The sequence below is a fragment of the Tamandua tetradactyla genome, chromosome 5 (genome assembly GCF_023851605.1).
Source record: "Tamandua tetradactyla isolate mTamTet1 chromosome 5, mTamTet1.pri, whole genome shotgun sequence".
In the NCBI taxonomy this organism is placed as follows: Eukaryota; Metazoa; Chordata; class Mammalia; order Pilosa; family Myrmecophagidae; genus Tamandua; species Tamandua tetradactyla.
Window position 1 is genome coordinate 109,123,118 of NC_135331.1, and position 17,191 is coordinate 109,140,308.

General features: G+C 35.8%; 1 protein-coding gene across 1 annotated transcript in view; it reads left to right on the forward strand.

Moving 5' to 3' along the window:
- The window catches only part of TFAP2D (transcription factor AP-2 delta), a 51,858-nt gene that overhangs the window by 17,385 nt on the left and 17,282 nt on the right, over positions 1 to 17,191 (forward strand). The window contains exon 6 of the mRNA XM_077159230.1: positions 12,535 to 12,676. Coding sequence (XP_077015345.1) covers positions 12,535 to 12,676 — 142 coding nt within the window. The remainder of the gene's footprint in view (positions 1 to 12,534; positions 12,677 to 17,191) is intronic.

Below are 17,191 nucleotides of genomic sequence, written 5' to 3' on the forward strand. Positions count from 1 at the left end.
AAATTGACCTTGTCTTTAGGTGATGCTTTACTTCACAATAAACAACTTTGCAACAACCAGTAACTTTTTAGTTTATTATTATAGTTATTATTTTAGAATTCTAAAACTAGATTCCTAGTAATCCAGTGGTACTCATCAGCTTTCTTATAAACCTGTCAGCTCATAGGAAATAATTAATTTCAGCGTTTTTAAGCCAACATGTCCCCTCTACCATGTGGATTTTCTTCGTTAACCTATATGTGCATTTTAAAGGCTAATATATAGTATTTTAGCTTCTCTTAAGTGTCTTTTAAAACTGTTGCTTGAATAGGCTAGATGTTTCTCAAAGATCTTTATGGCTCAATATATTGCTGGGGTTCTGTCACATAACCCCGCACACCCTCACTTTGGTACCATACTTGAGTACAGGAGAGATAACATCTGATTGAATTTTACCCATAGACCATACCTTGTATTAAATCTCATGAAGATCAACCTTCTGTGACTTTACTGTACTCATCTCTGACCCTTTCTAAGTAAGATTTGAATACAGCCTTGCCATTGTTGCTATTTTGGTAGAAATTCCAATGAAGGAGTAGTGCTTGGGGACCATGTCAGGCTCTCTGTGCAAAGATGTTATAAATTAACCTTTGTCAAGATTTAACCAATGAACCAACTATAAGGCACCTCATGATGGGGATTCAAATTAATGAATGAACATTTGTTTTTTCAAAACTATCCTTGACACTTATACAACCACAGTCTTCATTTTTATATGCCTAGAATTCCATCCTGGTCTTGAATTTTCAAACATTTTTTAATCATTTTATAATAATTTTTCTTTTTAAGTGGAGTCATTCTACTAATAGCTTCCTCATAACATTAGTTGAATCATTAATTTTTTTAACTTATGATCATTCCGTTCTTGTTATATAATCAGTAACTCACAATATCATCCCATAGTTGCATATTCATCACCATGATCATTTCTTAGAACATTTGCATCAATTCAGAAAAAGAAATAAAAAGAAAACAGAAAAAAATTCATATGTACCATACCCCTTACCCATCCCTTTCATTGATCACTAGCATTTCAATCTACTAAATTTATTTTAACATTTGTTTCCCTATTATTTATTTTTATGCTGTATGTTTTACTCATCTGTTGATAAGGTAGATAAAAAGAGCATCAGACACAAGGTTTACCCAATCACACAGTCACATTGTGAAGGCTATATCATTATATAATCATCTTCAAGAAACATGGCTACTGGAACACAGCTCTACATTTTCAGGTAGTTCCTTCCAGCCTCTGCATTACATCTTGACTAATAAGGTGATATGTATTTAATGCGTAAGAATAACCTCCAGGATAACCTCTCGACTCTGTTTGGAATCTCTCAGCCATTGATACTTTATTTTGTCTCATTTCACTCCTCCACCTTTTGGTTGAGAAGTTTTCCTCAATCCCTTGATGCTGAGTTCCAGCTCATTCTAGGATTTCTGTCCCACATTGCCAGGAAGGTCCACACCCCTGGGAGTCATGTCCCACATAGAAGAGGGAGGGCAGTGAGTTTGCTTGTTGTGTTGGCTGGAGAGAGAGGCCACATCTGAGTAACAAAAGAGGTTCTCTTGGGGGTGACTCTTAGGCCTAATTTTAAGTAGCCTTGACCTATCCTTTGTGGGGTTAAGTTTCATATGAACAAACCCCAAGATTGGGGTTCAAACTATTGCTTTGGTTGTCCCCACTGCTGGTGAGAGTATTAGGAATCGAATTGTTATTGTAAAGGATTATTTTTAGAATTTATAAGAAAGAGTTTCGTTAATGCAATTTAATAACATATTTCAATAATTGATGGCATCTCTGTTACAGATATCGTATCTGGTAACTGATGGGGTGAAAAACTGGGAAACTGAGTTGCTCTTTTCACTTGATAAAATTGCTTAAAAAGTGAACATTCTAGTCAAGAAGATATTTAGAGTGAGGGCTTCTCTTTCCACATAACATAGATATATTTGACCTAGGGTGATATAAGAATATTTGAATCCAGAGTCCTCAAAATGTAATACCAGGGCAGGTCACGGTGGCTCAGCAGGCAGAGTTCTTGCCTGCCATGTCCAAGACCTGGGTTCGGTTCCCAGTGCCTGCCCATGCAAAAAAAAAAAAAAAAAAATATATATATATATATATATATATATATATATATATATATATAATACCAGATCTTATCCCTCTTTCATCCATATGTCTTCATCTAGTGGATTTTGAATATATAACTAGTGGTTATTTATAATACCCCACTTTATGATAAGCCTGAAGTTCTTTTTATTTTCCCTTGTTAATCATATCCTTATGATTTCTCCTGGAAGATACATTTGCTGGAATTCCTTAACCCAATGCACTGATCTTCAGGAGATTTTGGAATAAGCCCAGGCTCTTAATAATTCTATATATGGAATATATAGAATTACCATATTTCTTATGGTAAAGGGACCCTCAGTAAAGATCAGAACCTGTCCTCTAGCTTTCTTCTACCTAAATAACAATTTGCTTAATAACAAAATCCAAAGAACATGGCCAATATTATTATTATTATCCAGTTCTAATACCCTTGCTACATGTTGATTACTTTTGTTACTACTTTCCCTGTATTTTATTCCAGAACAACCTTTGCAGAGTTAGTGATTGTTAGGACACGTATGAGGAGTCAGTGATCTGGTCAATGCTCTCATCATTCCTGCTCGTCACTCCCTCCTCCCCTGGTTTTCCGAGATGGCTGACATTGCAGAGTGTTGCTAGAGGGAAGTTCTGTTAGCCTGAGTGGGATGTTTTCCTGGGAGAGTTTGACTGTATTTGTGAAAGCTCGTGTAACATTCTCAGGCAACTCCCAGGGTTCCAAAAGCATGGTTTATTTAAGACCTTAAACATAAATGTCGTGGGCTGCAGTTTCTCAGATAGAAGGTCGAATTCTATATATGTATTTTTAAAACAAAAGAATGTAAGGTGGTGAAGAATATAAGTTAGCAAAAGAAAGGGGACTTTTTACAAATATTGCCTATGATCTCCATTCACCCTTTTTAAATTTAAACGCTTTATCATTTTTGCTCCCTTCTTTAGCTTCAAAACATGTAAATACCCAGGCCCTTACACTGCACTTCTTACTTCATGTGAACTGGTTGCACCACTTACTAAATCTATTATCCCTTAGCCAAGTACTAAGCCATTTCTCAAATACTGCCTGACCTTGGTTTGGTTACTTAAGAGCTTGGGTAATGCTAACTAGTTTAATAGTTAATTCCCACACAATCCAATATGGGTGTTCTTTATTGGGGGACTTCCTTCCTGCCTTGGTCTCATTCAGGCAGAGTGAATCTACAGCTCTATCTAAAGCTCTGCCCTCCTCTTAGTTCCTAAGAGTCTTATTCATTCAATCCGTAGATAAGGAAAGACAGTATGGGAAAAGTAGGGAACTTTCCATCCGGTCAGGAAGTGACTCATGTTTCTGCTGTTCACATTCCATAAGAACTAGCCACATGGCCCCACCTTGTTGCGGATGTAGGAGTGGCAGATGCTAGAAAATGTAGTCTCTAGCTGTACAGAGTCTTCTCAGATATAACTGTAGTATGTAAAGAAAGAAAATGTCTTTGACTGCTAACACTCATCTTTGCTGCAACATGTGCCTGTGTCTTTGGTAGGATTAAATACATTTACATAGATTAGACATTCGACAACTTATGGTAAAGGGACCCTCAATAAAGATCAGAACCTGTCCTCTAGCTTCCTTCTACCTAGATAACAATTTGCTTAATAACAAAATTTATTCAGAATCACAGAACTTTAGCCCTGGAGGAAAACAGAAGATTGAGTAGTCTAAGGCACTAGAGCACTGCAGTTAAGACTGTGGCTTCTGGAATATGTAACCTGTATTGAATTCATTTCTAGCTCTTGCTAGCTATGTGCAGTAGGGGAAGGTACATAGCCACTCTGAGCATCAGTGTCCTTATCCATAAGATAATATCAACAATAGTATCCTCTTTAAAAGGTTGTTGTGAGGATTAAACCGGATATTTGTAAAGCCTTTAACATGGACCCAGCAAAATGTCAGTGATGAATGAATATTGGTTATCATTATTCTCAAATGAGAAAATTAAGGCTCAGTGAGGTTAATTATTGTGCACAGGAATGTAAAACTGGGTGCAGCAAGGGTGAGAACCCAGATCTTCTAGTTTGCAACACCACAGTATATTTTCCACTCATATTTGCATTTATGGCATGGAACAATTGCTTTGCTGTGCTATTCTGAATTTGGTCAAGGTAAAACTGGAGAGTAGAAAGAAGTGATCAATCCTTGAGCCTGTTTTTCACTTTGGATTGGACCTCTTCCACTGCTAAGAATCCTGGACAGGTTTCAGGAACTTTCTTGCGTCTACTAGTATAAGGTTTTCAAATCCCAATGAACCCACCTCTGCCCTCACTTAATCCCTTAAAGTTAGGGTGACATTAAATCATGGACTACTCCTCTTGCTCAGGATAATTATTAGTGTCTCCTTGCACTTACAAAAGGGTCCAAGTTTGGGTATATTAGTTATAAGACTACCTTATGCAAACTCTACTTTTCTCTCTAGACAAACCACCAAAAGGAGGATGGGCTATTTGGACCATTTAATTTACAATGAACCACCCAAAGAACACCTACCTCTTTGTATTTTTTAGCCTGTGTTTTAACCTTGAGCCTGTATGATTGCACTTCTAGTGGGACAATGAAAAAGAACTGCACAGCAATGAACTCTTTCCCATAGATAAGAAGAACAAGTTTTCTTGATGCAATTAGTCCATGGCTTTTTGCTGTAGCAAAAAAAGTATTATTTGGCTTGAGGCTTCAAACACCAGAATCATTTTTCAAAGCCTTAGTAATAAATCTGCATAGGCAGGCTCAACATTAGTCACTCTTCTTAAGAAGTTTAGGATAGCTGATAATTTCCTCTGCCCTTACACAAAACTCAGACTAAGCTTTTTTTTTTATGTAGGGAGTTTAAGATTATTCTTGAGTACCTCATAGAATGACTTTAGGTCTGAAAGAACATGCTCTCAAAATAACTCTTCTACTGGCCTTCTCCAAACATCACATTCCTACATTAGTCAGTCACTTATTGGGTTAAACGTTTGCAGCCTCCTTCTAAAAATGTATGTGTTATGGGAAGCGTAATGCATTAAGCCTTTACCACAGTAGCTCTATTTCATGTGACTTTGGTCAGACAATCACCCGGAAAGGGCCCAATCACTATGGGACTGTGGAGTTCCTCTGCACATAAACATTCTGAAAAAGTCTTTTCGGGCACAATTTTACATTTTAGAGCTGCCAATATAATTGGGTTCAGTGGATGAAATGCTAGCAGAACCTATGTTAGTCATTCATTTCAGGGTATTGTTTGCAAAAATAGTCTTTTGTTAGTAGGCATCATTTTTTTCTTATTCTAGGCACAGAATTATTTTTATCTGGGAGAATCTGCTTTAGTAAGCTAATTGCGAGATAATATTTTTAAGAACCAGTGTTTACCGGGATTTTCAATAATTGGTCTCAGTGAAGCAGTGAGATTGTACCACAGAATATTGCAAATGAATAGCTACCCTCTTAGAGGATATCTTCTTAAATCACCTGCTCACTTCCTAATACCACTCCCCTGAATTGGATTTATTATTTCATTCATTTTTAATAATAAAAGATGTTAGTATGAAGCAGCAGGGGAACTAGGATACTGCACATATGCTTTGTGCCTGACTAAGTGCTTTGGTTGTCCTTAAACTCCTGTGCCTGCATATGGTGACTGCAGCACAAAAAGGCTAATATATCCAAGCATGTTTGACTCTGTCCTGACCCTGACCCATTTCTTCTCGTTTATCACATGCTTTTGCAAATAGTCATACTCTCTTAGAAGAACTTCCCTGCATCCCTTTCCTAATGACTATTTTTCTTTTTTCTATTATTCTCCCTTTTAAAGTTTATGCCTCATCTTATGTGATCTTCAACCCCTGAGTTTCTGCTTTCTCTATTTTTACATTTATCAAGCTTCATAGGTTTTCCACTGTTTTTTACATTTAAATCTTTAAGCCGCCTGGAATTTGCTTTGTTAGACTTTAAGTATCTGGACACCCAAGTGTCCCAACATCTGTTTTTGATAATCCATTTTTCCCTAATGATTTGAAAAGCTATCTTCATCTGAATCTAAAATCCCCATTCAGATAGAATTTTCCGATAGACTGATATCTGTTTCCCCAACAGGGCCATCTCTACTTCTACCACCACATTTACTTTATTGTTTCTAGAGTTCACTCTGTGTCAGTCTAATGAGGGAGAATTCGTCATGCAAGAACCAAGCTAGACCAGGCTCCTACAGTTTAATATTAATTCTATAGTGGCCTCCTCTCTTTGTGTAAGTCACAGAATCCTTGTATTTGGGAAAGATTCCTAGTCAATCCCTGTACCCTCAAAGAAGAGCAGTTCTCAATGCTGGCTTGAAATAATTGTGTCAGGAGCTTTCAAAAAATGTAGATGTCCAGGGTAAGGAGATTCAATTTTAATTGATGTAGGTTGGAGTCCGGACAATGCTCATTTAAAAAATGAAATTCTCAGATTATTCTAATGTGTAGCAATGGCAAAGAAACTGATTTCAAGCATAGTAAATGGCTCTACTGAGACAGTAGTTTATTTTAATTGGCTCCCTATATGTTTCATTCTTTCCAACAATTCTATTTTGTTCTAGTTTTTCCTCTATATTCTTTGAAGGAAGGGTGTCATAAGAATAGTGGTACTGATGTTTGGGCATGCACAGGTGGTTCCGTGGTAGAATGCTCACCTTCCATGTGGAAGACCTGGGTTCAATTCCCAGACCACACACCACCACCCCCCCAAAAGTGTCATGGTTAACCAATAAAGTGTTTGAAAGCTTTCTCATTTAACACATATTTACCGAGTACCTCTTATTAATAAGGTTCCATGTTAAATGCAGGATCTGAAATGGGGAACAAAATTACTGCTTTGAAAAATCAAGCATTGATATTTGAACAAAATCATTATTGCACTCGGGTAACCACCACATTACAAGGCACCTATCTATATCATGGACATATGCTATCTAGTGTTGTCAAGTGCATTTCTTAAAGAATCATTTGGGGATCCTGTAACAGAGACATTAACTTTATTTTTAAGCTCTGGAGTTTACTATAGCTTTATGTAATGAGACAATGTATTTCATATAGTATCTTACCCAGATTGGAAAATATTCTCAAATTTGGTTTCTAATAGGTATTTCTTAGAGTAATCCCATAGATAGATTTGAATGTGATATTTTCCCACACCACAAATTGAAATCATAGATATGCAGCTGGCCTTCAACACATATGAATTTGTTGCCTTTATTTTATAACAATGGGTGTTTTAACACTAAGCTAGGCCCAAGCATTCTTAATGGAAATATTGCTATAATGATAGATTGTGAGACTTATTCAGTGAATAAAAATAATATATAAGAACTTTTAATACAAATTCGTTGTAGATGTTGATTTTTAGTCATCTAATGTCCATTTTCCCCTTAAATGCAATAATTTTAATGGGAGAGAAAAAGCCTTAATGCCTGTCTAAAAGTTTGAAAATCAGGTGCTTTTATTTATATTTAAAAGTACATTTAACTCTGCACCTTGTAAAATAATCTGAGTGCAATGAGCTTTTCCTCAGAAAACACTTTTCCATTAATTTCCCACTTCTGGGATACAACAGTGATTACCATTTACATTTTTCCTAATACTCTGCCCTAGTCTTTCACTTTTTACTTTGGAGCATAAAAAATTAGCCCTCTGTAAGCAAGGAGTGAATGCTCTTTTTACATCCTTTCCGTATTTTGTAACTGTCTGTTTCTTGAGAGAGTTAAGCAATTGAGTCAGCAACTTTTGCTACTGCTATTACTTTTGAAAAACTGAATATTCCACAATGGGTTCCATTTTGGGGGAAGGGGGAGTATTCTTAGCTGGCATGTAGAGCCTAAAGCCTTGCGCTTGGGGGAATACATTTCTTCCAGTTTTGAGACCATTCCCCAAAGACCCATTCATCCTACGTCTAAAAGATGTAATTCTTAAAATGCTATGAAATAAAATGGAGGTACTTGTCCAGTTTAGTTGGTTGCTTCAGTTGTGAAAAGAAAAAGAGGTAGTTTGCCAAGTGACACAATACACTGAAATAAAGGGGTAGTTTAAACCCACTCTGAAAACAAACAAACAAAAAACTAGGGCATCCTATTTCAACTCACAGAAATAAGGCAACAGCAGCTATATTTATGGTAATAGGAAGGAAAGTATTCTTGGCTCTTCCTGGAGCCCTCTTTCCACCATGGGCTGCTGCTCCTGCTCATTGTAAGTCCATTTTTTTCCTATCATAGAAACAGGGAAGCTCAGAGTTCTGCATTATCTCAAATCAGCCAAATTCCCTACAGCCTTATTCATCTGCTTTCCTGAACCTAAAATTTCTACTTTTCTTAAACCTGTTGACTCTAAGACATCTGCTGTAAAGGATTTAGCTATAGATTTGTCATCATCTCTGAAAATCATGTATATTTTAGTTCATGGATTCATTCATTCATTCTTGAGTCCTCACAAAGCTTTTATGGCATGATATATACATCTTAACTACATATCAGAGTTTCTACACTTGCCACTTTTTTTGATGTAGCATCGCTATATATCCTATAACAATGTTACATTGCAAGAGGAGAAAGCAGTAAACAGAACTAAAGGAAAGAAGGATCTGGTTGTCAGTGTAAATGTAAATAGCAGCTGTTCCTTTCAAACTGTTTTTAAAACTACCACATGGTGAGAGCTTTGCATAAAACAGGCCAGATCTTCAAGAATCAGGTTTTAGCCCAAAATTCAAAAGGTGCACTGCCATCTTCATGTTTGCACTGTTTCACTTCTCCCACTATTGTGCAAACTACTATATATAGTAGTCTCTTTTAAAACGTTATTTAAATATCTATTTCTGCATAAATGATGCAATACACAGATAAACCAGTATGTATAATTTGACTTGCTATACAAAGATGACACTGCAGATGGTGATACTATGTTAGTTGCAAGATAAATGTAAGTCCCAAAATCTACATTAGTTGAAGATAGTTTAGCTCCAGGTGAAGTGCCTTAGCCACTGTTTGATGGGTCAAGCTTAAAACTTTATACTTCCAAACAAGAAATTTCTTAAATAATACAGCTTCTGCATTTTCTAGTGACAGTGGCCAACCTATATGGTTTTATAAAGTTCCTTTTAAAAATCCTTTGTGATATCTTAAATATGCCTGTTTTCTTCCCTAATTGTTTATGGTGATAAATTGTTGGTAATAAGTACTTTTAAAATATTGCTGGTGCATTACACCTTTACCCAAAACTGTGACACTCCAGGAATGAGCATTACTCAGACTAGCCAATATAGAGAGGTTCTATTTGGTTATATCATCTTTCTATTTAAAATAGGGGGAGAGGAGACAATGTTTTCCACTACATGACTATTAAAATCTCAACTAAAGACCTGCCACTGCTCATTTGAAACAAGGGCAGGAAGGGGAGAAAAACATAATCAGATAGTTCACAAAACATTATTGTCACTAACGTGCTTCATTGCAACGTGTTTAATATTAAACCAGACTCTCCGCAGAGGCTTAGAATAAGATCTCTCTCATTGTGGGATTGAAATAAATGATTACAGATAGATTGAATGAATGAAGAAATAAATGACAATGTAATATCTGTAGGAAACCTAGATGCAAGCTTCTAATTTTGCTGCTTGGTTAATGTTTGTATACATTGAAACTTCAAATCAAGATATTAACTACTAGCTACATATTTGTCACAGTAGACTTTCCACTGTTCAAATGTGCTTTCTGTCAAACAACACCAGTTTCTATTAGTCATTAGGTATAAATCATACAACTAACCATCAATAAAGCCCTGCTGCTTTTGTTCTTTCTTCTTAATAGGTGTCAGGAAAAATCTTTTAAGCTAAAAACCTTTCGGAAGGAAAAAAGAACTATAAACAAATATTCAACCCTAGTAAATGACATGCATGCTTAAGATTTTAGGAGGATGTGTACTGAGGTTTGTAATTTACTCTGAAATGCATCAAAATAATATCTTTGGAGAGAGATATAAAAAGATAGATGGGTATATGATAAAGCAAGTTTAATAAAATATTAAGGGTGAGAATATGAGTGTTCACTGTAAAATTCTTTTAACTTTGCTATATGTTTGAATTTTCTTCATGATAAAATATTTGGGAAAAAACTTAGGAATTGATTCACATTTTTAAAAAATGGTGATAAGAAAGGCAAAGTATTCACAGATAATTTAAAGGGAAATTACTCTCAGAATTGTATTTTCTCAGTTCCCTTGTCAAAATATTACAAAGATGTCATTTTTTTATAAATATGAGTATTACTTATCCCAATCTAAAAGAGCAATATTTCTTCTCTTGAGAAAAAAAAATTACTGTCTTTAACAGAGGATACTCTCATTGGTGGTAACTAACCTATTTCATATACTTATTGTATATATCTATTAACTTTTTCCTCCTCTTTTATACTTTATTTTTTTCATATTTTTTATTTGTGAAACATAACCACATACAAACCCAAACATTCTTACCATATGATCATTCCGTTCTTGTTATATAATCAGTAACTCACAGTATCATCACATAGTTGTATATTCATCATCATGATCATTTCTTAGAACATTTACATCAATTCAAAAAAAGAAAACAGAAAAAAATCTATGCATACCATACCCCTTACCCCCCCTTTCATTGATCACTAGCATTTCAATCTGCTAGATTTATTTTAACATTTGTTTCCCTATTATTTATTTTTATACTGTATGTTTTACTCGTCTTTTGATAAGGTAGATAAAAGGAGCATCAGACACAAGGTTTTCCCAATCACACAGTCACATTGTGAAAGCTGTATCATTATACAATCATCTTCAAGAAACATGGCTACTGGAACACAGCTCTACATTTTCAGGCAGTTCCCTCCAGCCTCTCCATTACACCTTAGCTAAACAGGTGATATCGATATTAACCATTTTAATTTATTCCTGGTAGTAACTTATTGAATATTCTGTTATTCTGTGAATATAAAGCAGGATCAAATCCATTGCTTCTTAGACTGTTACTTGGAGCCATCATCAAATAAGCTTCACAGGATTTGGTCAACAAGGCCACCTCTTCTTTATTTCTTCATGGTAAAGTTTGTTTAACTGTGGCTATTAGATCATCTCTCCTCGATTACCGCCCTCTCCTTTGAACTTCTGTAAGACATTTTGTCTCTAACACTCATTTGATACTTCTACACCATAGATATAGTGTAAAGAGCTACCAAGATTTTTTTTTTAACACCATCTGTTCTTGGCATGACTCTTATCTTCTGAGGGACAGAGACAATCTTTGGTGCCCCTTTTTCGCCTCCATTACCCCAAACCATCACTGAACCTTGAACAAAATAGGTACTCAGTATAAATGCACTGAAAGCTTGATTTTTCAAGTTTAAAGAGTCAGGCAATATTTGACTTGATTAAGCTTTAAAAATACTAACCTTTTTTCTTCCAGAATGTTTTCCATTGCCAAGTCTTACTATGCTGATAAATCACATTTACCTCATTAAAAAAAAAAAATGCTCGGGTTTAAGATCACTGATATCTGTGAAAGAACAAAGGTTATCTGTGATTTTATTATAATCAAGAAGTATTGTACATAGTTCTCTAATGTACTGAAACCTTCCAGAAGGTCTGATAATGCTACTCTAGAATTATGTAATATACTGTCTTCAGCTATACAATGTTATGACATTGATACAATTCACTTATTTTGTGCTCCAATTTATTTGAACCCTTACCCAGATATGGGGTAAGGAATAAGGAGTATGGTATGCATGGAGTTTTTTCTGTTTTCTTTTTATTTCTTTTTCTGAATTGATGTAAATGTTCTAAGAAATGATCATGATGATGAATATACAACTATGTGATGATATTGTGAGTTATTGATTATATAACAAGAACGGAATGATCATATGTTAAGAATGTTTGGGTTTGTATGTGGTTATGTTTCACAAATAAAAAATATGAAAAAAATAAAGTATAGGATAATACTCATGGAAACCACATCAGAATAGTTCAGATATACTGAGAATAGATTGCAGATTGAACAGCAACAAAACAACACGGCCACAGAACTTTTCTCTTTACGGTGTTAATGTGTAGAACCGTGGAAGTTTCTGTGATCTAATGACCAGGGTGTCAAAACTCCCGGGTTCTGTTTCTTTTTTACCTCCGGATGCCCTTACCACATAAATAATTTCTCTGTTCTTCAGTTTCTCCTCTTCCAAAAAACTATCTTTTCCCTTGGATTGTTTAGTAGACTAGGAAAAATTACCCATCAGGAATGAACTAGAGGAAAATGTCAGCTATTGCTTTTACTGAGGTTGGACATTCCTGAGAAACTGACTTGTATTATCTGCCAACAGGGGAGGCTCTACACTTGGCTCGGGATTTTGGCTACACTTGTGAAACAGAGTTTCCAGCCAAAGCAGTAGGAGAACATCTTGCCAGACAACATATGGAACAGAAAGAACAGACAGCAAGAAAAAAGATGATCCTAGCGACCAAGTAAGCAGAACGGGGAAGCCTCTGTGTGCCTCACGCCTCAGTTTTCCCATTTTCTTTAAATGAGAGCAACAGTCTGTTAAGCATTTGTTCTCTAAAACAAGAGGTGGGAAGGTGGGGTGGGGAGAAGGGATCTCACACAATAGCAGCTAGATATACCAAACGGGAACCATGTCCCTCCGTCCACAGCAGGCTGTAGGAACTGCTCTTGATTAGTGATGGCATTACCGTTGACACTGATGAAAGGTTTTAGAGGACTCTCGGGGATATGTGGAGATTCCACAGGAGAGTAACATGTTTAGGAGATGTAGATTCTGGCAAGTGCCATTGACAGCTGTATAATTTGATCTAAACCACTGTGCCCTTAAAGAAGAGGATAACAATCTCAAAACCCTGTAAGTAGGGGATGTGACAAAAGGTGAGGACCCTGATAGTGAGAGTTAAAAGGGGACAGGCCTTTGGGGCTAGCAAACACCATCAAAAACCCATCTTCTCTTCCGTATAATGAAGCAGATAATCCATGTACGGCTCCTTCACCACCACCACCACCACGGGGATATTGTGGGTAAGAAAAAGTGTCATGTATGTGAAAGATTCTGAAAATTGTGAAAAGTTCAATTAAGAGACAAATTACAGTAATGGGGGATAGAGTGGGCAAACGGACCAATACAACAGAAAAGGGGCAGCTTGTTTTAAGTTGACTTTTTAATTCCTTTAAATGATCATTAATGGGAGAAGTGCCATTTACTGTGTGAAATCTTTACAAAAGTGTCAAGTACTGCTACAAGTCATGTTCAAAAGCTTAAAAGCAAAATCCTTCAGGTTGTAGCTAATTCTTGCAATCTTTTTATTAAAGTAAGCTATTACTGCATATAGGCCATTAATAATCTTTTCTAATTTTCTAACTATATTCAGATTTTAGAACTGATAGCTCCTGGTGGTTAAATCATCATTTGTAAATAAAGTTCTTATTTGGGGAAAACTTTTGAAGAGAAAGTATAAGATAGATGGTGTTGAAACACTGTTTCTTAGAAACCCGTGAAAAAAATCATTATCTAATGACTTTATAAAACCGTTGAAAAAATAATTATCTAATGACTTAATAACATGCTTGCCAAGATTTAAACTTGTCCCAAATGACAAAACAAAATATTTCTTCTTCCACCAGCTGCTAATGTGACATAGGTCTTTTTACAGATGTACAGAGTTCTATGGAACACCTTGCTCAGGGCACAGAGTCCTCTCGTAACTGGGGTTTATGCAGTTTGCGGCTGTTATTGCTTGGCCTCCTGTTTTATTTATTTACTGCCCTTCAGAGAGTACCGAATGATTCCCTCATCTTTCCCCCAAAGAGGAGAAAAATGAAAGGTGGCAGCAAAAGGAAAAGAGGGAGGGCAAATCAAGAAGATAAAAGGGGAGAGGTATAGCAGAAAGAGAATGAAGACCAAGAAATAGAAAAAAAATATGATGAAGGTATAAAATTTGGCATTACAATTTTGTTATAAACTTTGTGCTGTGAAAACTTGCTTTTGGGAAAACCTAACCCTGGACCTCGTGAGTGGTTTATCTCCTGGGGATCTTTGCTTCTACTCTGCCTAAACTCTTTTCCTCTTCCAAATAGTTTCTTGACCCAGAGGGGACGTCTTCGTCAGTCACCTGTTAGTCCCTCCAGAGAAACTGAAAGTGCATGTAGTTAGTTTGAATCCTTAATATAATAGTGTTCTAGTTTGCTAGCTGCCAGAATGCAACACACCAGAGATGGATTGGCTTTTAATAAAAGGGGGTTATTTGGTTAAAAAATTATAGTTCTTCAGAGGAAAGGCAGCTAACTTTCAACTGAGGTTTTTTCTTGCACGGGAAGGCACAGGGCAATCTCTGCTGGCCTTATTTCCAGGCCTCTGGGTTCCACCACCTTTCCTGGGGTGCTTTCTTTCTGTATCTCCAAAGGCCTGGGCTGAGATGCGAGTGCTGAAATGAGGTATGCTGAGCTGCTTGGGCTGTGCTATATATTGAGCTCTCTTGTTAAAGTTTCCGGCCGGTTAAATCAAGCATCATTCATTGCAGCAGGCACGCCTCCTAGCTGACTGTGGATGTAATCAGCAATAGATGAGGTTCACATGCCATTGGCTCATGTCCATACCAACAGAACTAGGCACCTTCAGCTGGCCAAGTTGACACCTGAACCTAACTACCACAGATACAGAAGAAATAAAGACTTGTTATACATCAAGAGAAATATACAGTACTAGAATTTAGGTAGTATTCTTGAGATAGTCCCAAAAGCATAATATCATTCTAGCTGGTGGATCATGCCGATTTCTCATCATGCAAACCCATGTGCTACCCCTGCATGGCACTATTATACCAAAATACAAATTATGTAATGGAAAGTGCCTTCATATTTTCTACCTCAAAATTACTTGCTTATGCAGTGCTGAATTATATGCACGAATGTGGATGAATATGTTACTAGAAGGAAAGCTGATAAAACATTGAACTGTATAACACAGTAAGCCCCATTGTGGAAAATGGCTATGGTTAACAGCATTAATAAAAGAATATGTTTCATGAACTATAACAAATATATGTTACTATTACAAGGTGTCAGCAATAGGGTGGTATCTGGAAAAAATACACCTAATCAACTATGAGAAAAAATTACTTAGTTATGACTTTATCATGCATATTCTATGATTTTCACTTCCTAATTCAGATAAATCTTTCTCTTTCCCCCAGTCCCTAGACTGATTATGTCACGATTCAATGCTATCAACCACAGCAATGACAAGATCAGCACTGCAGTCACAAGTGCCCATTTTCTTGGGGGTTCTGAGTTCTTTGGTTTTTTTAATGGAGCCTATTGAAGAGTTCAGGAGTCTCTGAGTGCATTCAGATTGATGTTGAGATTTAGTTTTCACAGAAGTAAATATTAGAAAAGCTTGTGGAAAGTAACAGGATTGGAAGTAGTTTGGAAAAACTATGCTGAGATCTGATTTATAATAGTGGATTCTGCCAGCAAATAATACTTTTCTTTACCCAGGTCTAAGTCATGTATATTATTTTAGGTGATATTTCAAACTTAGATTTTTATAAAACATTGCAAGAACATATTACTCTCTTTGATCCCTCCATCCATAGCTTGACATTTGCAGATCATTAAATGTCAAGAATTGAGTTCACTTGTTCCAATTACCTTATTTTGCAGATGAGAAAATAGGCCTGAAAAAAAAATCTCCATGGGTATCTTCTTCATACACTTTTTTTTTGTTTGTCTTTTTGTTTTGTCACACTTAGACAATGTGAAGTAGAAAATAGAGAATTAGAGACAATGCAGTCATAGGAAACGTGCACAGTACAACAGAAATCAATTTAAGTAGAAAAATTAAGGGCTGGATAAGAATAGCATGCCTTTTTTTGCAACATCTGAATGGACCCAGCATGGGTTCTGAGCAGTTTCCAACTTTTTCCCTATGGTAAAAGCATTAAGGACTAAATACACTTAACATTTGATCTGCATTAAAGCAAAATAGTTAATAACTTGTAATTGATTTTTGATATGGTACCATAATATTGACCATCAGAAGGAGAAACAGATGTTTAAATTCAGCCATCGACTAAAAAATTATGTCCTTGAGGACAATGACTTAAGTAATAAAGTTAGAATTTTAGGATTCATCAAAGATCATCTTGAGTTATATAATTCATAATGTGACATTTTATTTTGAGAAATATGTTTCTTCTTGTAGTTTCATAAATGAAAATTTAAATAAGAACAAAACTTGTCATAAAATCCTAATTGTCATAATGAGATGATGATGATGATAATTGCTTTTAAAGAGAATCCACAGAATTGTCTTCTGTTTTTAAGTCTAGAAATTGTCCAGATCAGTGAGTCAAGCAACACAATTAAACACCAAAGGTTGAGAACTCTAATTCATGTTTTAATGCTGTGTGGTGTAATCAAATTGCTTAGCATCAGTTAACTATTTCCACATGTTGCCTTTTCCGCATTTGTTCACTGACCTAACTGTAACCCACTCTATTTTGTATACAAGAGGGAAGCAGATTTGTCAATTCACAAACTAATTTATTCAATTATCAAATAACTTCTCATAATGTACTGTAGGAACCAAAGCAATGTTTCAATCCTTATTTCTTTTTTGATTTATTTTAATCTGATAAGAACATTTTTTAAACGGTTCTTATAATAACTCCAATCTTCCCTTCTCACTCTGTAACATAATGGTGGTCTGTGAAGTGGTCTTTTATATTGGTAGTCTGAAGAATAATAGTATGAGGATATATTTAAAATTTTAGTTAGGCTTTTTTTTCTAATCAAAGCTAATATATCTAATTATTAGAAATATCACAGAGCACCCACAACAGATGATAATACCCCATGAAAGGCATCAAATACTCAGTGTAAGTGTCACCTGTTAAATGCCATCTGTTAAAATATAAGCAGTACACTTGAAATTTGCCCTACTGACATTGCTCAGACAATGGGAAGTTCAGAGC